The 23,136-nt window shown below is 45.3% G+C and overlaps 3 protein-coding genes across 4 annotated transcripts in view; 2 read left to right on the top strand and 1 right to left on the bottom strand.

Annotated features, from left to right (window-relative positions):
• The window catches only part of ADCY3 (adenylate cyclase 3), a 78,508-nt gene extending 75,640 nt beyond the window's left edge, over positions 1-2,868 (top strand). The window contains exons 20-22 of the mRNA XM_045979367.1: positions 388-511; positions 1,155-1,279; positions 1,837-2,868. Coding sequence (XP_045835323.1) covers positions 388-511; positions 1,155-1,279; positions 1,837-2,019 — 432 coding nt within the window. The 3' untranslated portion in view covers positions 2,020-2,868. The remainder of the gene's footprint in view (positions 1-387; positions 512-1,154; positions 1,280-1,836) is intronic.
• CENPO (centromere protein O) lies at positions 2,505-13,791 on the bottom strand. Of its 2 annotated transcripts, none has more exons than XM_045979369.1 (8): positions 13,656-13,791; positions 13,375-13,479; positions 11,751-11,920; positions 7,945-8,062; positions 7,001-7,260; positions 4,835-5,006; positions 3,949-4,113; positions 2,505-2,642 (listed from the first exon to the last, which is right to left on the bottom strand). In XM_045979369.1, the coding sequence occupies exons 2-7, from the start codon at positions 13,406-13,408 to the stop codon at positions 3,977-3,979; spliced, it is 891 nt and encodes a 296-aa protein (XP_045835325.1). In that variant the 5' UTR covers positions 13,409-13,479; positions 13,656-13,791; the 3' UTR covers positions 2,505-2,642; positions 3,949-3,976. The 2 variants fall into 2 exon arrangements, with proteins under 2 accessions (XP_045835325.1, XP_045835324.1); XM_045979368.1 differs by having other exon boundaries at positions 13,566-13,702.
• On the top strand, positions 13,767-17,584 carry PTRHD1 (peptidyl-tRNA hydrolase domain containing 1). Its single transcript, XM_045979371.1, has 2 exons — positions 13,767-14,053; positions 17,251-17,584. Exons 1-2 carry the CDS (start codon positions 13,802-13,804, stop codon positions 17,419-17,421), a joined length of 423 nt encoding a protein of 140 aa, XP_045835327.1. The 5' UTR covers positions 13,767-13,801; the 3' UTR covers positions 17,422-17,584.
• The last annotated feature ends 5,552 nt before the right edge of the window (positions 17,585-23,136 follow it).

Raw genomic sequence — 23,136 nt, 5'->3', positions numbered from 1 at the left:
ATGAGGCTAAAGAAATGTGTCTAAGATGGGTCATGACCTTCAAGGGCTTAGAATCTAGTTAAGGAATCAAAACGACTACCCCAGACTTGAGCCCAGGCAAGGCGATGAGGAGGTAGGACTCCTGATCCGCCACATGGCGGACGGGAAGCAACGTAGCTGGCCAGGATCGGCCCTCCCCACCTGGGGACCCTCGGGACCCTAAGGGATCCAGGGGAACCGTCGGTGACAAGCCAAGATAGAGGTCACGGCCTCATTTGTGGGGTGTGGAGAATGAGGCCTCTAACGACGAGGTGTAGGAATTTGCCTCCAGTATGCCGTGAAGGGAGGAAGGTGCCCATACCCGCTCCTCATGCTCTCGCCGCTGCCTCCCCCCACCCCCCTGCCCAGGAGGAGAAGTCAGACAAGGAGCGCTGGCAGCACCTGGCTGATCTGGCTGACTTCGCTCTGGCCATGAAGGACACGCTCACAAACATCAACAACCAGTCCTTCAACAACTTCATGCTGCGCATTGGTAAGGGTTCTCGGGCCTGCGCGCTCCTTGCCATGCTCCGAGGCAAGGGCTTCAGCACATCCTGGGCAGGAAGGGCGAGAGACTTAGCCTTGGAGGCGTTTAGGTTGGGGAGGGTCGCACTTGCACAGCTCTGGGACTTAGGGATCTCTCCCAGATGGTCCGACGGCACAGCTGGCAACGTGGCCATACCTCACGGCGATGAGCCTGCCTTCTGAGCGTGGCTGCGGCCGGGCTGCCTACCCCGGCCCCCCAGGGCAATCCTTTGTGCCTGCGGAGAGCTCTGCTGCCTCAGTCCAGCCTCTTAGGAGTTCCTGTCCCCTGCTGTCCCCTCTGTGAAGAGGTGGGGTGGGATTCTCACTCCTGGCTGAGCTCACAAGACCCCTGCAGTGACAGAAACGTGTTGAAACTGGCAACTTCAATGCTGCATGAATTAGCATGGTGGACAGGACAGACAGGAGACCTATCTGCCCTCTGGTGGCTTAGAGATGAGCTTCACCAGGGCTATGTTAACAGACTTGGGAGCCTTGTGCTTGGGATCAGGTGGTGAATTCTCCAGGAGAGGAGCTGGGGGCTTCTGAGATGTGATAATGACTGGGATAAAACATGGCTCGTGGCTGTGCTCCGTTTTATGTCCCTCCACCAGGCATGAACAAAGGAGGGGTCCTGGCTGGGGTCATTGGTGCCCGGAAGCCACACTATGACATCTGGGGCAACACGGTCAATGTGGCCAGCAGGATGGAGTCCACGGGGGTCATGGGCAACATTCAGGTAAGGCCAGCAGCAGAGCAGAGCGTGTGCTCAGACGCAGGGGCCGGGAACGAGCTTGGACTAGGGCATGTTGCCACGCATCCCTGCCTGTCCGTTGGCCCGGAGCATCAGGGGGGTAGCTCTGGAAGGCCGCAGGCAAGGGTGGGAAATACTTCACTGCCGTTTCCGAAATTAAGCCTTAAGCTCTTGGTAACCCTAGCCTTTTGGTATGAACTTTCTCACCTCTTGTACCACCACCAACTTCCCCCCGAAGCCACCCTGAGCCGTGCCAGCTGGGTCTGGCAGGAAAGCGTCACAAAGCAGGGAGAGGGGACAAAAGAACAGGGAGTGATGCTGCCACAGGCAACCTGGGGCCGTCCTTTGGGGCAGCGAGCGCTATCGCTGGGAGAGAGACAGGCCCCAGGCAAACTACCCTGGCCCCGTCGTGTGCAGAATAAGGGGCCTGGCCCAAGACATCTGGAAAAGAGCACTACAGGCAGGCTCGTCGGGACCTGCAGGCCCCATGTGGACACCTCTGGGCGGCCCCAGTCTGAGCTCACAGTATTCTCCCTCTACAGGTGGTGGAAGAAACACAAGCCATCCTTCGAGAGTACGGCTTCCGCTTTGTGAGGCGAGGGCCCATCTATGTGAAGGGGAAGGGGGAGCTGCTAACCTTTTTCCTGAAGGGGCGTGATAAGCCAGCTGCCTTCCCTAACGGCTCGTCCGTCACCCTGCCCCACCAGGTGGTGGATAACTCCTGAACGGCCTCCAGCTTCACCACGGCCCAGATGGGAAGGGAGAATCTATTTTTTGGAATCAGAGAAAGGCCTTGGGAAAGGCCACATGACCAAGTCCCAACATTCCCAAATTGTTGAAGTGCACACTCACATAGACTTTAGGTTTAAAAATCTCCTCAAGCCTTCATTTGTCCATGGATACGTGAACTCTGAGGGTGGCCATACTCTTCCTCAGTGTGCCTGTAGCTTCCTCAGAGAGTAGGGGTCTTAGGCGTAGTACTGGAACAGAGTCCTTCCAGAGCCCTGGGTCTGACCAGCCCTCCTCCCCCCAGAGAGGCCATGGCCACTGTGAGCAGGAAACATGTCCGAGGTGGAACAAAGCTGCCTTTGCTTCTGAGCTGGGAGCACAGATGGGAAAGCTGTGCTTCAGACGAGGACGTGGCGGGACAGGACGGCTGAGCAGGCAAGTGTTCTGCTCCCCAGCGCTCACCTGGAAGCAGTCTGTCAAGCTGGAGACCTGCTCGTCTCAATCTGGTCCAGGTTAGGTGAACTGGCCCTCATGCTATGTTCCTGATAATCTTGAAAGGTTCTTCTGGAACCCCTGCCACCTTAGTCATGAGAGCAGAAAGTGCAATATTTCCTTTTGCCTGGTGGGAGGGAGGGAAAGGGAATTTATTTCTGAGAGAAAAATATATAAACAGATCTTCTACATTTATATTTTTAACTTTCTGTTTTAAAAAAAAAACCACTCTCCGATATTGCCTTGCCTCTTGAGCTCTTGCTACAGTCAGTCGCCTTTGCTACTGCTTTAAAAGAGAATTTACAGGTATTGATAAAGAACAAGACTGTTTTATTAAAAGCTTTATTCAACTTGAATGTGATCATTGTGAAAATTCTGTGCAGTACTTTGCTGACTCACAGCACACATCCTCACCAGGTGCCTGGAAGGCAAGAGCCTGAACCAAGACGGCTGATTGTTCTCAAGCTCCTTTCTTCTAAATGGTGGTCCAAGCCGACTCGACCTGCCCCACGGGCACCCACACATGTAGGGTTGCTTCCTGGTCACCTGGTCTAGGAAGTGACCGTGTTAGGGCCTGGAGGCAGCTGTGGGCCCAGGGCAGGACGGGGAGTAAGGACTCCTACTTGTGCCTGGGCAAAGTGGGGACAGGCTCTCAACAGCTGGACCCTACCAGACGTAGGCTTCCACATCCGGGCGCCGTCCCTCTACATTTTCCCATAAGGAACAAAACATGTCAGCAAGGCTGAGGCCGGGGTTATAACGTAAGGAGAAATGATCCTTGTAACTGAGATCAGGAGATGGGGGGAGACAACTGTGCAGCTGTGGCCAAGAGCCTACAGGAGAGAGAGGAGGGAGGGTCTGCGGCCCTTGACAAGCACGGAGTATGGGCAGACTTCTGATCTCACTGTTTATAGCTGACTTAATACATTCAACTCTCTACTAACATGTTTAGAAACAAAGTATTAGCTACATACAGCCCTGATTATCCACGGTGCTTACACGTATTCTTTATACAACAGTAGCCTAGAAAACACGGCTTCAAACTAAAGATCAAACACTCTTTTCTTAACCATGTGATTCCTGTCATATCAGGAACCTGGAGTGTTCTAAGAACTTTCTTTTTTAAAGTCTCAGGAAAATGAAACAGAATTACTTAAAGCTTTCATAAAAGCTAGGAATACTCTCTAGTTAAAAGGTACATACTCCCACTTTCACAACATGCCTTCAACTGCCCCGTCACATCCACTCAGATTTTCAGCTAAAACATGATCACATCGACATCAAAACTGTCCGAACCGCCCCTTACCACCCTGATGAGGTGCGCGACTACTCTCATTGCAAGGATGATCCCCAGGCAGGGGGTCTGAACCTTTCAACAGTTTTCAGTTCACAGCACCTAGCCTGGGGACTGTGCACAGTATTATTTTACTCACTTTTTGACATGTTCCCAATGAAAATATTCTAGGAGACCAGGCTCACATCCAGCTTTTCTCCTTTTCTTGCAAATGAAGTAAACACTTGATGTAGGGGCTTCGAAAAAAACAGATTTTCATGGGATGCTCGCTGTTCTTCCCACGAGGGGGATAACGCGTCCGTTCCTAGAACAGATTATATCGATCTCATTTAGTTTAACTGGAGGAAGGAGAACCCAGATCACTGATGTTCTGGACCCATGTAACCTTTTTTTTTTTGGGTCTGGAACTGAAACTGCCCTTTATTGGACCAATGACATTTTAAGCCCCAAACAGACTCTGCCCAGAAGTCTAAAACCTATAGTGTAAAATCTGTGGCAGCTTCGAAACTTTCCAACTTCCTAAAAATATTTGATCCTCCTTTTCATTATTTCCCATGTCACATTACTCTGGTCCATTTAACCAAAACAGTTACACAATCTCTCTCAGCCAGTCCTACAGAATTCCCATATTCCGAAGGGTCTCTAGAGAGCTAAGTGTATACTTATTTGTCTAATTGGCTTCCTAGTGAAATGAGTCTTCTGGCATGCTTCACGAGTGACCCCATGACTCAGCCTCATTAGCTGTCTCTCAAGAGGGGTCTCCAATGGCGATGAACATAAACTGAACTCTGGCAGAGGCTGACAGAGCAGAGGAGGTGGGAACTAGGGTAATTATGTTTACTTACAAAGAGGAGAGGAAAAATGGTAGAAAGAAGGAAAATCGTCTTTGTGTTGTACTGAGTAAATGTCTAGAGTAACAGAAGAATGGGGCTCTGGGATAGAGTCTACCATTTTACCCTGTTTCATTCCACCTGAACCCCACAGAGCACATCACCATTTCTTTGCCAAGGCGTCCTTCCTCTCACCTTGGTACGTAACGGTGACGTCAGTTGGCAGGGTTGTCGTGAGGTCCTTATACAGCAGTCTGGCACAAAATGGGACCGACTGACCCCGCAGCTCCGCTTTGTAGGTGAAGGACAGCAAGTTGCACAGCGAGTTTCTCCGCAAGGGCCCGGCCAGAAAGGCCGCAAAGTCACTCTGAGGAGGGTGGGGGTCAAAACAGACACAATAGAGGATGGTGACAGTCCCAAAGGCAGTGAGTGGTTGTGACACTTCAAACATGTCGACAAAAATAGGGCCCGTGAATCAAATTTCAGAGAAATAAAGGGCAGAAAGATGCCCGTGAAAAGGACCAATGATAAAGACTTATAAGATAACCAAGAGTTGGCAGCATCCTAGAAAGGGCTGCAGGAAGCACTGAATAAACGGCCCGGGCCATGAGGGAGACACACGGCCTTTGTGCGGCCGGCGGAGAGGCTCTGTGTCTGCGTTCTCGTATCCGTCTACCCGAAACCCGAGAGCTTCAGAGGCAGTCGGAATGCACGCAAGACGTGGGGGGAAGGGGGGGGTGTATGGAGAATAGGACATGAAGCTTACAAAATTCACATATTCCTTATCTGCATTCATTTCCCATCTACTTAAAAAAATCTGTTTTAGGGGCATCTGCATGGCTCAATGGGTTAAAGCCTCTGCCTTCGGCTCGGGTCATGATCCCGGGGTCCTGGGATCAAGCCCCACATCGGGCAGTCTGCTCAGTGGGGAGCCTGCTTCCTCCTCTCTCTCTGCCTGCCTCTCTGCCTACTTGTGATCTCTGTCAAATAAATAAATAAAATCTTAAAAAAAAAAAAACTGTTGTAGCCCAACTCTAGTTCTATTACAACCCCCAAAAAGGCAGGCCAGAGTTTAGACAAAGATGGATAGTACCCCCATATGTATTATCCTGCTCCGCATCTATACCCAAGGTTCGGCAAGGCACTCAGCACACAGTAGGTACTCGATAAACCCCTGCTGAATTGAAAGCACAGAAACTATACAGGCATATACCGGAGATACTGCAGGTTCGGTTCCTGACCACCGCAATAAAATGGAATTTTTTGATTTCCTAGGACAATTATGTTTATACTACACTGTAGTCTATTAAGCATGCAATAACATTATGTCTAAAAAACTAATGTATACATTTTAGTTAAAAAATACTTTAAGAAATACTTTATTGCTAAAAAAAAGCTAACCCTCATTTGAACTTTAAATGAGTCGTAATCAATGATCAGATCACCATAAAAAATAATGAAAAATTTGGTAATATTGTGAGAATTACCAAAATGTGGCGAAGAGACACAAAGGGAGAAAATACTGTTGGCAAAATGGCACCAACAGGCTTAACACACACAGTGCCACAAATCTTCGATTTGTAGAAAAATGCAGTTATCCGAAAAGCACAATAAAGAGAAGTACCATAAAATGAGCTGCGACTGTACTACCCTGTGAAGGGAAGACAGGGTCAAGTATACAAGCCTGAGGACCACCATCAGGGAGTAAATAATCCTTTAACCAGTATCCATGCTTCAACAGCATCCACCGTTTCGAGAGGGGAAGAAGGTGGAAAACAGCTTATATATAAATAAGAAACATGCACCATAAGGATAATGGTCAAACTTCGGGCTCAGAATTATAAAGCATTTTAGAATACAAAAGAAAACTTGTTTGCCTCCACCCTTTCTTTCCCCTTTTTAAGCCTATTCTGAGCTCATAAAATACGATATATAAGATCTCAGGGGTGCCTGGGTGGCTCAGTCAGTAAAGCATCTGCCTACAGCTCCGGTCATGATCCCAGCATCCTGGGATCAAGCCCCACATCAGGCTTCCTGCTCAGTGGACAGTCTGCTTCTCTCTCTCCCCCTGCCAGTGGCCCTGCTTATACTTTCTTTCTTTCCCTGTCAAATAGATAAAATCTTTAAAAAAACAAACAAACAGGGGCGCCTGGGTGGCTCAGTGAGTTAAGCCTCTGCCTTTGGCTCAGGTCATGATCCCAGAGTCCTGGGATCGAGCCCCACATCAGGCTCTCTGCTCAGCGGGGAGCCTGCTTCCCCCTCTCTCTCCTGCCTCTCTGCCTACTTGTGATCTCTGTCAAATAAATCTTTAAAAAAATAAAAAAATAAATAACAAAACAAACAAAAATCCCAGACAGATACCTGAAGTCGATCCGCCTGGTACTTCCTCCCAGCGTAAGCATTTAGGTATTCACAAAGACAGAACAGGAAGTGCTGAATATTAGTCTGTAAGTATTTTGCAGATATGTCCTCAAGGGGAATGAAGACCGGAATGGAATGGTGATGTATCCGAAGTGGCTTCTGTATGACTAGGTCGACGAAATAGGAATCCAGCAGATTTCCCTCAAAAGCAGTGCTGATGCAGACACAGACCCCCCGGCTGGTCAGCTTCCCACTGAGCCCTGCACAAAACGAGAGGAGCCTCTCAACAGACAGCAGCAAAGGGAGTGTCTTCTTCAGCTGCGCACCCCTTCGCTTCAGCACTGCCTTGTACGTACAGTATGAGCTCAAACTGTGCTGAAGGAACATCGTAAAAGACACTTTCTGCTCACTCTGGCTCATTTTAAGTTTGAGCTGCTAAAACCACAGAAGATGGTGGAAAAGATCAAACACCTTATTATCAAATTATGGAAGAAGAGATTTCGAAATTTTCATTTTACCTCTTCTTTTTCTCCGAGTGTCAATTAATGTACGATAGTCCAGTTCCTTCCACAATCCTCTATGCCACAGATAATGGGCAGGATAAATCCCCCTTTTAATGGGGAAACAGAGACTTAATGGGCTCAAACTATTTGACCAGTGGCATCAAGCCAGCCAGCAGCAAAGACAGTTCTAGTACAAGTTCCGACACACACTGAATAGCTAAAATGAGTCCTCTGGGCCAGCCACCAACCAATCTTCTGCAAAAAGAGGCCAATTTTCTAGGTCAAGATGCCTACAGACAGTATGCCAGCTTTGTATGGATATGTTGAGGAATGAAAAAACCTATGCCCGTGAAATAAGTCCAGGACCAATAATGTATCTGGCAAACCAACTCACTAAAAACAAGAGACTCGGACTGAAGCAGGTCAGAAAATAAATTATACCCGTGAAACGATACGCCCGCAGGATGGCTTTCACATTTTCCCGTCTTCTTTCCGCAACTTCTTGCTCACTGATTCCCAAGCTTTGGTCGGGTTCTACATTAGCAGCAGATGCTTTAACCTGCAAAATATGCAGTAAATCAAACTGGGTAGGGGCATAGCATAGAGTTCTTACCCTGACACAACCAGAAAGAACGCTAAATGCAGAGTTTTTAAATTATTATGTAATATCTCAAGAAATGCGACAGTGACCAGGTAATGCTATGAATTCACAACAGAGGAAGTACCTGTGGTCACAGAAGTAGAAACTGTGCTTGCCTGAAGAACAAATTAGGGCTTTGGTGGGACTGGAGAGTATTGTGAGAGGAATCAGACAAGGGTGTGAGGGAAGTCGAGGATGAGCACAGGGTGAGCAAAGCAATGAAAACACAACATTCCACAACTTGAGGAATATAGTTAAAGCCATGTGCTATGGACTGAATGTGAGTATCCCTCAGAATTCATTCATTGCTGGTGATTAGGTCACAATGTTAGAGCCCTCAGGAATGGGATTAGTGCCCTTGTAATTAGTGCCCAGAGGGCTAGCTTGCCGCTTCCACCATGTGAGGCTACATGAGAACAGTACCATCAATGAGGAAACAGGTTCTCACTAGATGGACATTGAATCTGCCAGGTCCACAGTCTGGGATGGACTTGGACTTCCCAGCCTCTAGAACTGCGAGACATATGTGTTGCTATAAGCCACCCAAATCACGGTATTTCTGTTACAAGAGCCCCTATTGACTAAGACACCGTTTAGTGGGAAATCTATAACCTCACATACAAAAAGGGGGAAAGAAAGACCTAAAAAAAAAAAAGAAATTAAGTATTCATCTCAGGAAGCTAAAAAGCAAGTTAAATCCAACAAGAATGGTAGAATGATGAGACGATATCAATGAAAATACAGCACAAATGTACAACAGAGAAAATTTATAACACCAAAATTAATAAGATACAAAATTGATAAAACTCAAGACTGATCAAGGAGAGAAAAAAGAGTGGAACAGTGAACACAAATTACCAAGAATAAAAACAAAAATTACCAGAATAAAAAATGAGACAATATTACTGACTAATCCTACTCACAAGCTGGTAAGTTGTTTGAGAAGGTTCAAACAACTTTATAAAAGTGAGTTTAGATGAAATGGACAAATTCCCTGAGAAATGCGACTTATCAAAGATGACCCAAGAGGAAATAGGAAATATAAAACCTTTATATTAATCAAAGAAATTGAAACAGATTTTTTTTTAAAAGATTTTATTTATTTATTTGACAGAGAGATGGAGAGGGCGAGAGCAAGCACAAACAAGGGGAACAGCAGGCAGAGGGAGAGAAGCAGGTTCTCCTCTCAGGAGAGAGCCCAATGTGGGTCTCGATCCCAGGACCCTGGGATCACAACCTGAGCTGAAAGCAGATGCTTAACCGACTGAGCCACCCAGGATCCCCCAAATTAGAAATTTAAAACCTTCCCACAGAGGAGGCCTGGAGGGCTTTCCTAGGTAATTCTTTATAATAATTTAAGGGAAAACCACACTATTTTATATAAACTCTACCATCAAATCGAGAAAAAAAGGGGAAAACATCTCAAAATTTGCTTTCTGAGACCAGGTTAAATGTGATGTCAAAACCTGACAAGGACATTAAAAAAAAATTCGAAGACAATCTTATGAATTGAGATGTAAAAGTCCAATTAGCAAATATCAGCAAATAAAATTCAGCATTATATAGAAAGGGTAACACATCAAGCCAAATTAGGTTTATTCCAAAAAAGCCATTTTCAAACACCAACCAATATGTATCACCACATTAATAAAAGAGAAACATGACCACTTTAATATATGTAGTAAAAACATTTAATAAACCTCAATACCTGATCACAATTCAAACTCTAGCAAACTAGCCATACAAGAGGATTTCCTTAATCTGATAAGAGTATACAAAATTTAGAAGGAACATTTTTTTTTTTTTAATTTTTTATTTATTTGACAGAGAGAGATCACAAGTAGACAGAGAGGCAGGCAGAGAGAGAGGGAGGGAAGCAGGCTCACTGCCGAGCAGAGAGCCCGATGCGGGACTCGATCCCAAGACCCTGAGATCATGACCTGAGCCGAAGGCAGCGGCTTAACCCACTGAGCCACCCAGGCGCCCCTAGAAGGAACATTTTAACCCTAAGACTATTTCTACTCAACAATATACTGAAGATCTCAGCTAACAGAATAAGGCAAGAAAAACAAGTTACAAGGATTGGCAAGCAGTAAAACTGTGATCGTTTGCATATGACATGACTCCAAATGTAGAAATCCCCAAAGAATAGAGAGATAAATAGAATGTAGATTTAGCAAAGTTGTGAAATATAGTCAGTATACAAAAATCAAATATATTTCTACACGACAATTTGAAAATCAAATTTCTAAAAAACAATCCATGTATCAGAGGTCATCAAAATGTGGCTTGTGGGTCAGACCTAACTGGACACTTATTTTTGTAGATAAGGTTTCACACTCATCAATTTACATATTGTTTGCGCCGCTTCACAATACAACAGCAGAGCTGAGTATCTGCCATAGAGACCATCTGGTTCACAAAGCTTCATATACTGACAATCTGGCCTCACACAGGAAGTCGGCTGACCCCTGCCTTATACAGTAACATCAGAAAAATCAAAGACACAAAATCTCTCTCTGCCTGCCTCTCTAACAACTTGTGATTTCTCTGTCAAATAAATAAATAAAATCTTTTAAAAAAAAAAACCAAAACAATGGAAATCTCATACTCTGGTGCTGGGAATGTAAAATTGGTATAATCACTTCAGAAACTGTTCAGCAGTATTTACTAAAGACAGTATACATACCCTGTGACCCAGCAACTCTACAAGGTATACACCTAATAGAAAAGTATATATTTTTCCATCAGAAGTCAGAAACAAGAATGTTTCAGAGCCTCAAAGTGAAACAACCCAAATAACCCAAATGTCACCAACAATACAATCTAGTAAATAAATTGTGGCCTATTCATAAAATGAAATTACCATACAGCAACAAAAAAGAATGACCACTATATGCAGCAGTTTGGATCAATCTCACAGAACATTCAGGAAAAAAAAAGTCAGACAAGAAAGAGTTTATACTTTTTACATTTATATGAAGTCCAATGATGTGGTGTTTTATGAAGCATTTTCTTGCCTGTGCAGGAGTTATTAGAGAAGCAGATGTACAGAAAGAGAAGTAACTAGCAGACTACTGCAATAATCCTGGCACCCAATTTTAGTATATGTGCTGCCGAAGCGAGCACTAATCCTGGCACCCAAATCACCTAGTAAACATTTTACAACATGTGGATAATAATTGAAGTACAAAGACAATCTAAAGGAAAATCTGACAGGTCATGCTGACTCTGGGCTTGAGAGAAAACTGAAAAGAGGGAAGAACTGAAGTTCACTGTGTAGTGTCAAGTGTGGGTAAGGGAAAGATGGCGCTAAGACAAAAGTGCCAATGACTCAAGTCAGGCTGAGACTGAAGTAAGACTCGTGTGTCTGAGTGCGGGCTAAGAAACTATTCGAAGAACTTGCCTGGCCTATCAGTGGTGTCTGACAATGACTGGTTCATACTGCTATTAGCTGACTCTACAGGATTGATCACTTAAGAGGTCAAGGGCCAAAATCAATCCAGGAAGATCACAGGTGAAACCCAGTATACAAATCTGCTAATTCCCAGATCATACCTGCTCTTTACACTCTCGGAAAACCTGCTAACGTTACCCTTGCACTCACTCTGGCTTGACGCTGCTTTGCTTCAGCTCTCAGCTCATCTCGCAGACATCTCAGTTTATGAATCTTGGTCCTAAGAGCGCCTTCGACGGCCTGTGCTCTCTGCAGATCTTCTAAGTTTTTACGGGATCTATTCACTTGAATCTCTAGTCTTTCCAAGTGAGCTAAAACACCTGAGGAAAGAAAAAAGGCAATTTCACAAGAAGCCAGGGATTTCTAACTCTGGCAACAGGAAACATCTCAGGGGGAACAGAGGGTGACTCTTTTTTTCAGAATTTTGGTCAGCTAAAATGTTAGACATTGGTCACAATTTATAAAACCAGAGAAGGTGACAACAGAAATCAATGACAGGGCGCCTGGGTGGCTCAGTGGGTTAAGCCTCTGCCTTCAGCTCAGGTCATGATCTCAGGGTCCTGGGATTGAGTCCCGCATCGGGCTCTCTGCTCAGCAGGGAGTCTGCTTCCTCCTCTCTCTCTCTCTGCCTGCCTCTCTGCCTACTTGTGATTTCTCTCTGTGTGTCAAATAAATAAATAAAATCTTTAAAAAAAAATCAATGACAAGCCATCTCATAGCTCAGCACTAATGTACAAGCAGTCCCTCACCAGGACACTGTCCAAAGAGAGCATCTTCTGAATATAACTCATCTCAGTTACGCATGATAATAAGGACCCAGGGGAAACCGAGGTCACCAAATTCAGACTTTCTCAGAATCTTTTTTTTTAAATGTAGAATGATTTTTTAAATTGTCTTTTATGCATGTTTTCCCAAAGCGCCAATACATAACTCTTTGGATTTAGACATCCAGAGAGACTTAAATTAAGTACTTTAAAGCTCCGAAAAGTATAATTCACACAGGACTATAAAGACACACACTAGAGGGAACTGCCTACCAGTACTACTGGGTATTTGAAAGGAAAACAAGTTCATGGTCGGACAGAAATTCAGAGGCAAATCTCAGTTCCCAAGAGCTTAAAGACCAATACAGGAAAGGTCACAGTTTCAAAATGCCAATCAAGTCTAACAACGAAACACCTACTGAACATTTCCTACATATGAAAACACCTGTGCTAGATGCTTCATTTGCAAGCCATGTAAAGAATGAAAGCATGAAGCGAATTAAATCCTTATCTAATCTCTACAACCACCACCATAAAGCTATTCTTTGCCTCCACTTTCCAGATGAAGAAAATAAGGCAGAGAAAGGTTAAATAACTTGCCTAAGGCCAAGGTATTTCTAAGGGCAGAGCCGGGACTCAAACCTAGGCCTAACCAACACCAAAGTCACTGCCTGGCATCGACCCTTCCACAGGCATAATGCATAGATGACCCCAAAAAATCCTGGAAAGAGACCGCACTGGCTAGAACTGTACCTCTGCATATAAACACTGAGCATATTATGAACTCTACCTATCGGTTTAGAAAGGGGGAGAAGCCCAAGTAATTTTCCTTGTGCCATTAATGATCTTAGCTGCCTGTTCCTTTCAGTCTCCTGTTTGTTTCTTTCACCATAATGCTCCCAAACAGGCCAGGTCACACCCTCCAGAGGAGGAAAGGGCTCCTTTAACCTAGGGGTCGTCTAGGCAGCAGTGGGGGGGGGGGGGGGGGGGGAAGGTGACCCTGTGAATACCTCCTTTGGACTTGCCGTCATTCGCCCGCTCCATCTCCTCAGATTTCCACAGGCTCCCCTGTGAAGCTGGGCAGGCAAGCGGTAACAGACACCCAGATTTCCTTGCTGGTAAAAGAAAAAAGGCAAGAAAGTCACACCTATTCACGGCAGGACACAACTCAGGAACGCACCGTCGGCCTCCGGACACCTACCTGCCCCAGTACACGCCGTTATAAGAGGCCGTTCAGCCTTCCACCCTGGTCACGGTCCCGTCCGTCACCAGGTCTTACGTTTAATCTTACCTCCGCTCCTCTCGCTTAGGCAGGACGAGGGTGAAGAGTTCCCGCCGTCCACGCCTTCAAAAAGTCAAACCAGTCGGACCCAGGGTGCTTTGCGCCGCCGCCGTACAAAAACATGGCTGCCCTCAGGGCCCCTCCCTCATCCCGGCATGCACCGGGGAGTAGGGCCGGCTTTTCGGTGGGCCAGGAAAATGGCGTCCTCTGTCCCAGAGCCGCAGATCCTAGTCCAATACTTGGTGTTACGAAAGGATCTGTCGCAGGCCCCATTCTCCTGGCCAGCGGGCGCACTGGTAGCGCAGGCCTGTCACGCAGCCACCGCGGCCTTGCACATTCACCGCGACCATCCCCACACGGCCGCATACCTCCAGGACCTGGGGCGCATGCGCAAGGTGGTCCTCGAGGTGAGGCATCCGGCGGAGGGGGAGGGGAAATCGAGGCCGTCGAGACCGGAAGTGGGTGTGGTCTTGAGGCTGAGGCTTAACTTCGTAGAGTGGGTACGGCGATAGCTGGGAGGGGTCGTTTACGTCTAAGTTTTGGAAGTGGTTGGGGCCTTCCGCTGTTGACCCGGGCGTCTTCCCTTGGCTGGACCGGGTCTGTGTGAGGACTGGACTTAGGGCTGCTTACTAATGCTTCCCGCACCCCTCCGCCCTCACTCGCGTCCCTCTTAGTTGGTGCCAGTGAGAGTGGAGGCCGGTGGAACCAGGCCCTGCACTTCTACCTGTGCCCTGGGCCGGCCTCACGCTCCCTCCCTGAAAAACCGATTCGGAAGGGACAAGGACATGGAGTTCCTATTGCAAGTGAAGTGAATCTGAAAATTACTGGGATATGACGCCTAATTATTTGAAAGTAAATGTGTTCTTAATGTAAGTTGAAACTAGCATCATAAATACCAGATACGGGGCGCCTGGGTGGGTCAGTGGGTTAAAGTCTCTGCCTTCCGCTCAGGTCATGATCTCAGGGTCCTGGGATTGAGCCCCGCATCGAGTTCTCTGCTCAGCAGGGAGCCACCCCGCCACCTGTGATCTCTGTCAGATAAATAAATAAAATCTTTAAAATACATACATATATACATCCATATATACCAGACACCACCGGTGAAGACAGAGGTCAGGTTGTGTTTGCAGATAGCCAAACAGATCTTACCCTCACCTTTTTTCCCTTTGTCAATTCTGCTGCTGCTGGAAATGTATCATGGGAAGATAATCAGATGCGCCGAGGCGCACTGTATACTACAAGAACATAAATAGGAGCACTTTGTAATAGTAAAAAATGTGGAAATTACCAAATTTCCAACACTAGTGATTGGTTCATTTTATGCCCATAAAATGTGCTGTAATAAAGCTAGCGTATCGTGGTTTGGGAGCATATTTAGTTGGCATGGAAGAGTGCTCATTATGTGATGCTAACTGAACTGTATTCTATACAAAATGATCCAGATTTGGAAAGAAAAACTAAGGAAGTACATCCAAATATTAAGCTAGTGGTAGGATTTTGGTTCGTTTCTGATGCTTCTCTATTCTTTTTAGTTTTCTATGTGAAACACATATTTTACTTTACATTATAAAATTTATTTTAAACAAGCTAGAACCCTGGGGTGCAGTAATACCTTTATGGCTAGCTGGCACGAACCGATTTCTCTGTCAAGAGAAAAACTTCTGTTGGGTAGTAAAATATCAGGCAGTAATTTCTATGGGGAAATGTCTTGAGAATCCGAGTAGAGAGAAATGAAACCGATTTTTTTTTAAGATTTTATTCATTTATTTGTCAGAGAGAGAGCACAAGCAGGGGGAGCAGCAGGAAGAGATAGAAGCAGGCTCCTCGCTGAGCAGGGAGCCTAATGCGAGATTCAATCCTGGGATCATGACCTGAGCTGAATGCAGACATTTAACTTACTGAGCCACGCTGGTGTCCCAGCAGATAGCTTTTTGTTTGTTTCTTTGTTTTAAGATTTTATTTATTTATTTGAGAGGGAGAGAGGGTATGAGAGGGGAGAGGTCAGAGGGAGAAGAAGACCCCTGCTGAGCAGGGAGCCTGATGCAGAACTTGATCCTTGAACTGCAGGATCGGGGACCTGAGCTAAAAGCAGTTGCTTAACCAACTGAGCCACCCAGGCACCCTAGCAGATAGCTTTTTATTTAGACTCTTTTTGTAGGAAGGGGCTCAAGAAATTATGTGGTTCAGACAACCCCCTCTCCCTCACATTCAGGCAGATAATATATTTATTTACCCCATTTCTCAGATGAGAGATCTGAAGCCCACAGAGATTAGGTGACCTCCCCTAAGTCTGGAAGACATCCGATGATTCCTAACTAATAGCCATACCCAAGAAAGGGACCAAGGAATCACCCCTGAGTAAATTAAGGTGCTGCTGCAGCCATAGAGACCAATAACATATAAGACCATGCCAAGGCTAATTCCGTTTATTGGGTGCCTGCTATGTGCCAGGCACTAGTCTGAGCCTAATTTCTTTGAGTCATCACTACTGCTAGGAAGCATTATCATCCCTGTTTTAGGAAGGGGAAGGAAGGTCCCTGCTAAGTCAAATAACTCATCAAAGATCACACAGTCATTGGGGCGCTTGGGTGGCTCGGTTGGTTAAGGGTCTGACTGTTGATCTCAGCTCAGGTCTTGATCTTGGGGTTGTGACTTCAGACGAACTGGGCTCCATACTGGGTGTGGAGCCTACTTAAAATACGCACATGTACAAAACACAACCAGTAAGGGGGCAGAGCAAGAGTTTGGACTTACTCTCACTGCCCTATGCTGCTGTCTGGTGCTGAAGGAGGGAGGGGAAGTCCATGAGTTCTTCAGCGTAGCTGTGCGCAGAGGACTCGAAAGAGTGACAATCTCAATTTCCTCTGCTTTGATGACACCTATCTCTAGTTACCTTAATGGCTTCTGCCTTCTTAGGCAAAAAAAAAAGAGAAAAAAATAAGGTCTTTTTCCAAATAACACATTAATTATCATTATTTTCTGAGAGCCAGCTCTAATACTTCCTGTTGATGGGAGCCAGCACAATGATAAAGATGATGAGAAACAATGGGAGAGGATGTGAGAGATTTGCCCGCTGAGCCAACCAGCGGGCATTTATCCCAGTGGAAGGAAAGCCCTTCAGGTTTGGTCGGGTCGGAAAGGAGAGGAGGACAGAGATGGAGGTGACGTGTTGTTAGAACTCCTTTCCTACAACTCTTAAAGTCAAAGCTGGCTGAAGGATTAGGGATAGCTGGATGGGAACCAGGCATAAGAGAGGTAGAAAAAAGAGCATAATTACGGTCAATCTATACAGCATCTCAGGAGGGAAGAGAAAAATCTTTTCCATTTTAGAAACAGGCAGATTATACTTCTCCCTCTTTGACCCCCCCAGGCCACTTATCTAAGGTCCTTGAGAGAGTGAGAGCAAATGGGGCAGTGAAACTCTTGCTTCTGGAGACTCGCTCTCCAGCTCCTTCGTTGAGAAAAGCTGTTCCTCCACTTTGAGTCAGGAGGAACCTTCCCCCGCCCCCCAGCCCCCCCCCCCCCCGCACTTTTTTTTTTCATTGCCTCCCGACACTTCCTCAGCGGGTCATTCAGTCTGTGTTCTGTGCTCTGTTCCCGGTAGGCCGCGGATGAGAGCGCCCTGAAGGAGCTGGCTGAGACCCTACAACAAAAGAATGTTGACCACATGCTGTGGCTAGAACAGCCAGAGAATATCGCCACTTGCATTGCGCTCCGTCCCTACCCCAAGGAAGAAGTGAACCAGTATTTGAAGAAGTACCGATTGTTCAAATAACTAAGGTTATCAGTTGCCTTGATGCATTTGAGCATCAGCCGGATCCAGAAACTTCCTGCCATCCATCCCTAAGCATCATGTACTCCTCTCAAAGGCAACTCACTCTTCCTTTAAGTTATGAATGTTTCTTGAGGGTCAAACCCATGTTCATATTAAAGTTGTCATTAAGAAGTACTTCCTCTTATTCTTAATTATTAATTAGTTCCGATGGGCAAAGTAGGTGAGTTGCAGTATTGTCTATGCAGCATTGCTCAAATGGAAGTTTTGGTTAGACTCCTGTCCAGGGGTCGAGGAAACAAACACCCTTCCTTCCAGTCATCTGGTCACCCAAGTTTAAAATTTTGCCTTTGAATTCTTTATTTCTTATTCACATCCAGATATCATATTCATTGAATCTTGGACACTATCAACTTTAAGATACACCATTATTTTGCATGTTGTTAGGAAAGAAGAGACGCTGCCAATTAAGACATGCGATTAACCATAAAATGTATTTCAGTTTCAAAGATGTTAAACTGTCCATATGCACACACAAACACACACACAAATACACATTTGAGGAAATTTTTCAAGTACCGTATCATAGTTTTCGGTGCTACCATCCTGCGTCAGGCTCTTATTTTGTTCATCTGAGTGTCCCACTGGTCTGCTCACATCTCATGTGTCCTGGCTACAATCCAGCAGGCTTTCTGCCGCAAGGTTTATTTAAGATCCCTGAGCACCCGGTTCAGTAGAGACTCCTACCTCGCCGTAGAATAAAGTAGGGACTCTTCAGCTTAGCCTTCAGACCCTCCACATTTGTATTTCCTACCCAGCATTTGAAGCTTGTCTTGTATACTTTCCTTACCCAAACTTGATGCTTCAACAAAGGCAGTCCAGCTGCTCCGGCCAGTCTCCGGCCTGGGAGTCAAGCATTGGTATTCTTGCCTCTCCGTTCCCACCTCTGGACTTGAAACGAAGTCTGGCTTAAGTTCGATCACCTTCACAAAGTCTTAGCCAGCCCAAAATGACAGGTCCCTCCTCTGAACATCTAGAACAGTCTAGAGTGTTTTACACAGAAAGATTTGGAAACATCTACAGAAGACTGCTTGGACCTCTGTGAAGCAAAGGTTTTAAAGGGTAATTTGCTCAACAAATACTTGTTGCAAGTCTATGGTGGGTGGCAGGTTGTATTAGGAGCTGCGAATATAAGGGTGGACAGAACAATTTTTGCCTCCAGATAGCTGAGAATCTAACGAGAAGACAGATACGTAGATAATTCAAACAGAAAGAACTGTGCAAGGAAACATGGGTATACTTGCCCCTCATGTCTAGATACCAAAACAAGATACTAGATAGAAAGATTTTCTGTTATAAGAGGTGGTCATTTGAAACTAGGAGAGTGGATTGGAGAATTGGTAGAGTGCTGAGGGCAGAAGCAAGTCCAGGAAACCCTGTCAATAGAGTTTCAATCAAATGCGTCGTAGAATTTCAGTATCTAAGTACCTGAAACAGGTAGCATTTGGGAACATAATGGTGAGCTTGTTGGAAGCAGTTGAAGGAGGCCTTGAGGGTGAGAATCAGACCGTCGTCTACTGAGACCAGAATGGGAGAGGAGGTAAGAGGTGGGGACTATTCTTCCAAGAAGTTCAGATGGGAAGAGGTAGTGATTGAATGGGGCCCAGAAAGGTGAATTCTGGGTTCCACAGGAGGAATTTTCTTGGATGTCTGAGCAAGTTTATAGATGAGGAGAGGGAGGCTAGGGAGAAGAGAGATTGAAGTTACTAAAAGGAACAACTGATAAAAGAAGTCCAGAAAAAGGGGGAAGAGGTGGGGTCAAGGACATAAGGAAGGACTGGCCTTGAACAGAGAGAGAAAACTTAGGAGACTGGAGGAAAGAAGTGGGGAAATATGTACATATACACGAGTTTATAAACCAGGGAAGGGAGAAAGTTGAAGTTGACCATCCTTGTTGACTTCATTTTCTTCTATGAAGCGGGAGGTATACAGCCTTTCATAACACTGAACAGACTTATTATTGTGTATTATATGGCACAGCGTGGTGGTGAAGACCTCAGACTCTGGTGTCATATGGCCTGAGTCCAAATCCTGGCTCTCATTCATTCGATCTGTGTGAATTCAGAAAAGTCAGTCATCTTCCCTGAGCCCCAGTTCCTTCATCTGTACCACAGGAATTTATGGGAGTGCTAGGTGGATTAAGTGGGTCAGTACATACAAGTCCCCTTAGAACAGTGCCTGGGCATTTGTTGCTAGAACCTAAGCATAAAAAGATAAAACAGAGCCCTTGAAGAGCTTTCAGTCAAGTAAGCCTGTTGTCTAATTCCTTTCTGCTTGAGAGTGATGCCATCCAGTCACTGCTATTAGGAAAATGTTTCTAAATGACACCATATCTTAAAAAACTTTTTTCAAAATTCTGAATTCTGCTCTGAGACATAGTGATAAAGCTGAGAGAGAGAGAAAGAGAGGAGGGAAAGAGAGAAGTCAATAGAGCTAAGAGAGAACAGCTTAGGCAAATCCCTAAAGCTGAGATCTGAGGACAAATAGCATAAACTTGTACCCAAGAGGGGAGAGGACAGGTATCCACGGGTTGATCTCGAGTGAATGCAAGCTAGTAGCAGGGAAGTAGCATATCTTATGAGCATCAGCTCAGACCATTGTCATTTGAACTAGATCAGTGGTTTTTGAAGTGTGGTCCCTGGGTCAGCATCACTCGGGTACTTGTTAGAAATGCAAATTCTCAGGCCCTACCCCAGGCCTACTGAACTGGAAACTCTGGTGCTGTCTAGAAGCAGCCTGGACCCTGGAGGCAGTCGGCTGAAAACATGAAGAATAAATGTGTGTGATTTAGAACCAACCCATTATGATGGTGTACAAAGAAGGACTGAGACGGAGAGCAAGACTCCAGCACCAAGTACAGTGTATCTGGCCTTGCATACCAAGTTTACAAAAAAAAAAAAAAGGGGGGTTATGTATTCTCCAAAAAGCAAAGATTGTGCTGGAAGCCCCAGGATAGGTGATATATCCTTGAAAAGAACATCCTCTGCTTCGGTAAGTTTCTTATATGTGAAAAATATTTTGTAATTAACAAAAGACTTTGCTAAGTGCAAATCAATCCCAGCAGTTGTGTGCAATGCAGGCCACCTTGTCTCAAGTTGACAGATACAAAAAGGCTTTGACTTGCCTGTGGTCAAAGTCAATGGCAGACCCGTTTGTCTTTTGTCAGTCTGGTTTTCTGTAACCTCCCCTAGTTGGCTACTAATTTGGGTTTCAGCCATCTAGCTACTAGAAAGGGGTTTGAAAAGGGGTCATGAGTAGTTCAAGTGCTGGGAAGCTGTATCTTCCATTTTAAATTGGTTAATTGACATTCCGGATTATAAATCAGCCTCCTGTGACTGTGAGTTGTGTGACTCAATACCCTAGAGTCCAATTATCACTGGATGAGCTGACAAAATTGAGTTTCTGAGTTGGTAGCACTGAGAACCCGTGCCTCAGCCATGGCTTCTCGTGGGGCTGGCAGGATGCAGAGGGCTCCCCTGGAGGGGTATTTAAAATCACGTTTTATTGTCATTTAATCAGCATACATCTTCCCCCATGGATTCTGAGATGCCATCCTAGGAGTGTGCCCTGCTTCCTGGTTGAGAATCTTGGCAATAGCGAACCACAGTCCCTGGCGGGGAGGTATTAGTGTGGAGACATGGCTGAGAACCACAGCCCTCGGCAGCTTTAGCTGCTGTCTGATGTTAGGCTTAATACAACAACCCCAACTTCTCCTCTGCTTTAATATCCAGGTTTGGTAGGTCTTGATTGCTGGCCTAGGTCTGGGTTTTAGCTGTGGGGGGGTTGCAAGGGCCAAATAGGTAGCACCCAAGTTCTGAACGTAGATTCTTAATAAAAATGATAAAAAATGGATGGAGAAACAAAATATCACCTCTATTATCAATGGGTGAGAAGATACAGCTTTATCTGATAGCTAAATGGGCTCGATAATTTCCTGTCCTAAGGAAAGCGAGAAGACAGAGCAGGTTTTACCGAAGTTGCAGAGTACGAAGAGAACAAATCCCCCACATTCAGTCTATTAAACTTCGAGAGATTAGTTCCACCCAATTGAGAAACATGGACCAAAGGCAATCATCCAGCAAGTGGGTGATTCATTCAACCCACACGAGGAAGAGTAAGAGGTGAAGGAACCAGGAGCTCTACGTTCCTTATCTCACTCAATAAAGGCATAAGTGGACATAAGGATTCCGCCTCCTCCCCAGCGTTAGATGTAAGGAACTCTGGAGAAGTGCCAGTGATCCAAGAGGAAGACGGATCTGATCTGACAACAGGTACAGGATGTATTTGCTATGAGTGGGGAGAACCTTTGGGGCATCAGTAAGGAGACTCCTGGAGATATCAAGGCATGACTGTGATGACGTGGCTGCAAAATGAAAATTGAACTGTAAGAAACAGGGTCTTACTTCCTTACGGTACAAATGACTAACACCAGGCAGGGGACAACCTCAGAAGACCTGATTCAGGCTGAACTTTGCTACCTAATGGCTACGTAATTTTGCCTCACCTGTGAATAATTCCTGACAAGAATTATTTAAACAATCAACTCAAATTTAAGGATCTATTTAAAAAATACCTTCTAAGCATATGCTATAGAACTATCATTGCATAGACAATTTTGTCTCTTTCAATGCAATCATGATGCTTACTTTTTTGTCTCATCTTATTGCGTTATGGAGACGTCTAACTGTTCCTCCCGCGGGTGAGGACCTGTAGCCCAGGAATGGCAGTGTGAACTCCTATCCTTGACTTGCTGTTGAACGTAATGGGAATTTTTTAAACCTTTGCTATTTGGTACATAATTTGTTGAGAGTCTCAGCAAATACTTTATATCAGATCAAGGAAGATTCCCCTCTGCCACAGTCCTGCTAATTTTTAAAAAAGTCATTTATGGGACTTTTCTTTTTAAAAGAGCAGTACATTTTCTGCATCTGCTGAGATAATCATGTAGTTTTTCTCTGTTGTTACTGTGTGAAATCGCATTGCAAGACTTCAGATATTGAACCATCTTGCTCCTAGAATAAACCCTACTTCAGAATGATTATGTAATGTGAGAGAAGTGGCCTAGTTAAGAGACCTGGGTTCCAGGGCTCCTGGGTGGCTCAGTCAATCAAGCGTCTGCCTTTGGCTCAGGTCATGATCCCAAGGTCCTGGGATCAAGCCCCGTGTTGGGTTCCCCACTTAGTGGGGAGTCTGCTTCCCTCTCTACCCCTCTCCCTCCATCCCTCCCCTGCTTGTGTGTACTTGTGTGTGCCTGTGCCCTCTCTTAAATCAATCAATCAATAAATAAATAAGGAGATAAATAAATAAAATATTCAGAAAAAGAGAGAGAGAGAGAGAGCTGGGTTCCATTCATCTTTTAGCCTCCTCGTTTTAATATAAGCCGACAACTTCCAAATTTGTGTCTGCAGCTCCAACTACCCCCTAAATTTTAAACCCATCTATATCCAACAGCTGATTTGATATCTCTGCCTCCAGTATGTCTAACAGGAATATCAAACTGATCATGACAGAAAACTGATTAAACCTACTTCTTTTCCCCATCTCTGTTAATGGAAGTCCCATCCTTCCAGTTTGGCTCAGGCCAAAAACCTTGGAGTTTCTTTTGATTCTTCTCTCACACTCCACATCTAATAATGTCTGCAAATGTTGTTGTTCCTA

The sequence above is a fragment of the Meles meles genome, chromosome 15, assembly GCF_922984935.1.
Source record: "Meles meles chromosome 15, mMelMel3.1 paternal haplotype, whole genome shotgun sequence".
Classification (NCBI taxonomy): domain Eukaryota; kingdom Metazoa; phylum Chordata; class Mammalia; order Carnivora; family Mustelidae; genus Meles; species Meles meles.
Note: the sequence above shows the minus strand (reverse complement) of the source record. Positions and strands in the feature narration are given on the sequence as shown.

What these genes read in the sequence shown, in the direction of transcription:
- PTRHD1 (XM_045979371.1), top strand. Translation starts at nt 13,802, where the DNA reads ATGCACCGGGGAGTAGGGCCGGCTTTTCGGTGGGCCAGGAAAATGGCG. An exon ending in TGCGCAAGGTGGTCCTCGAG is followed by an intron (nt 14,054 to 17,250) that starts GTGAGGCATCCG and finishes TGTTCCCGGTAG; the next exon opens with GCCGCGGATGAGAGCGCCCT.
- CENPO (XM_045979369.1), bottom strand. Translation starts at nt 13,408, where the DNA reads ATGGAGCGGGCGAATGACGGCAAGTCCAAAGGAG. An exon ending in GCGGGCGTATCGTTTCACGG is followed by an intron (nt 7,261 to 7,944) that starts GTATAATTTATT and finishes CGTTTTGTGCAG; the next exon opens with GGCTCAGTGGGAAGCTGACC. An exon ending in CGTCACCGTTACGTACCAAG is followed by an intron (nt 4,114 to 4,834) that starts GTGAGAGGAAGG and finishes AATCTGTTCTAG; the next exon opens with GAACGGACGCGTTATCCCCC.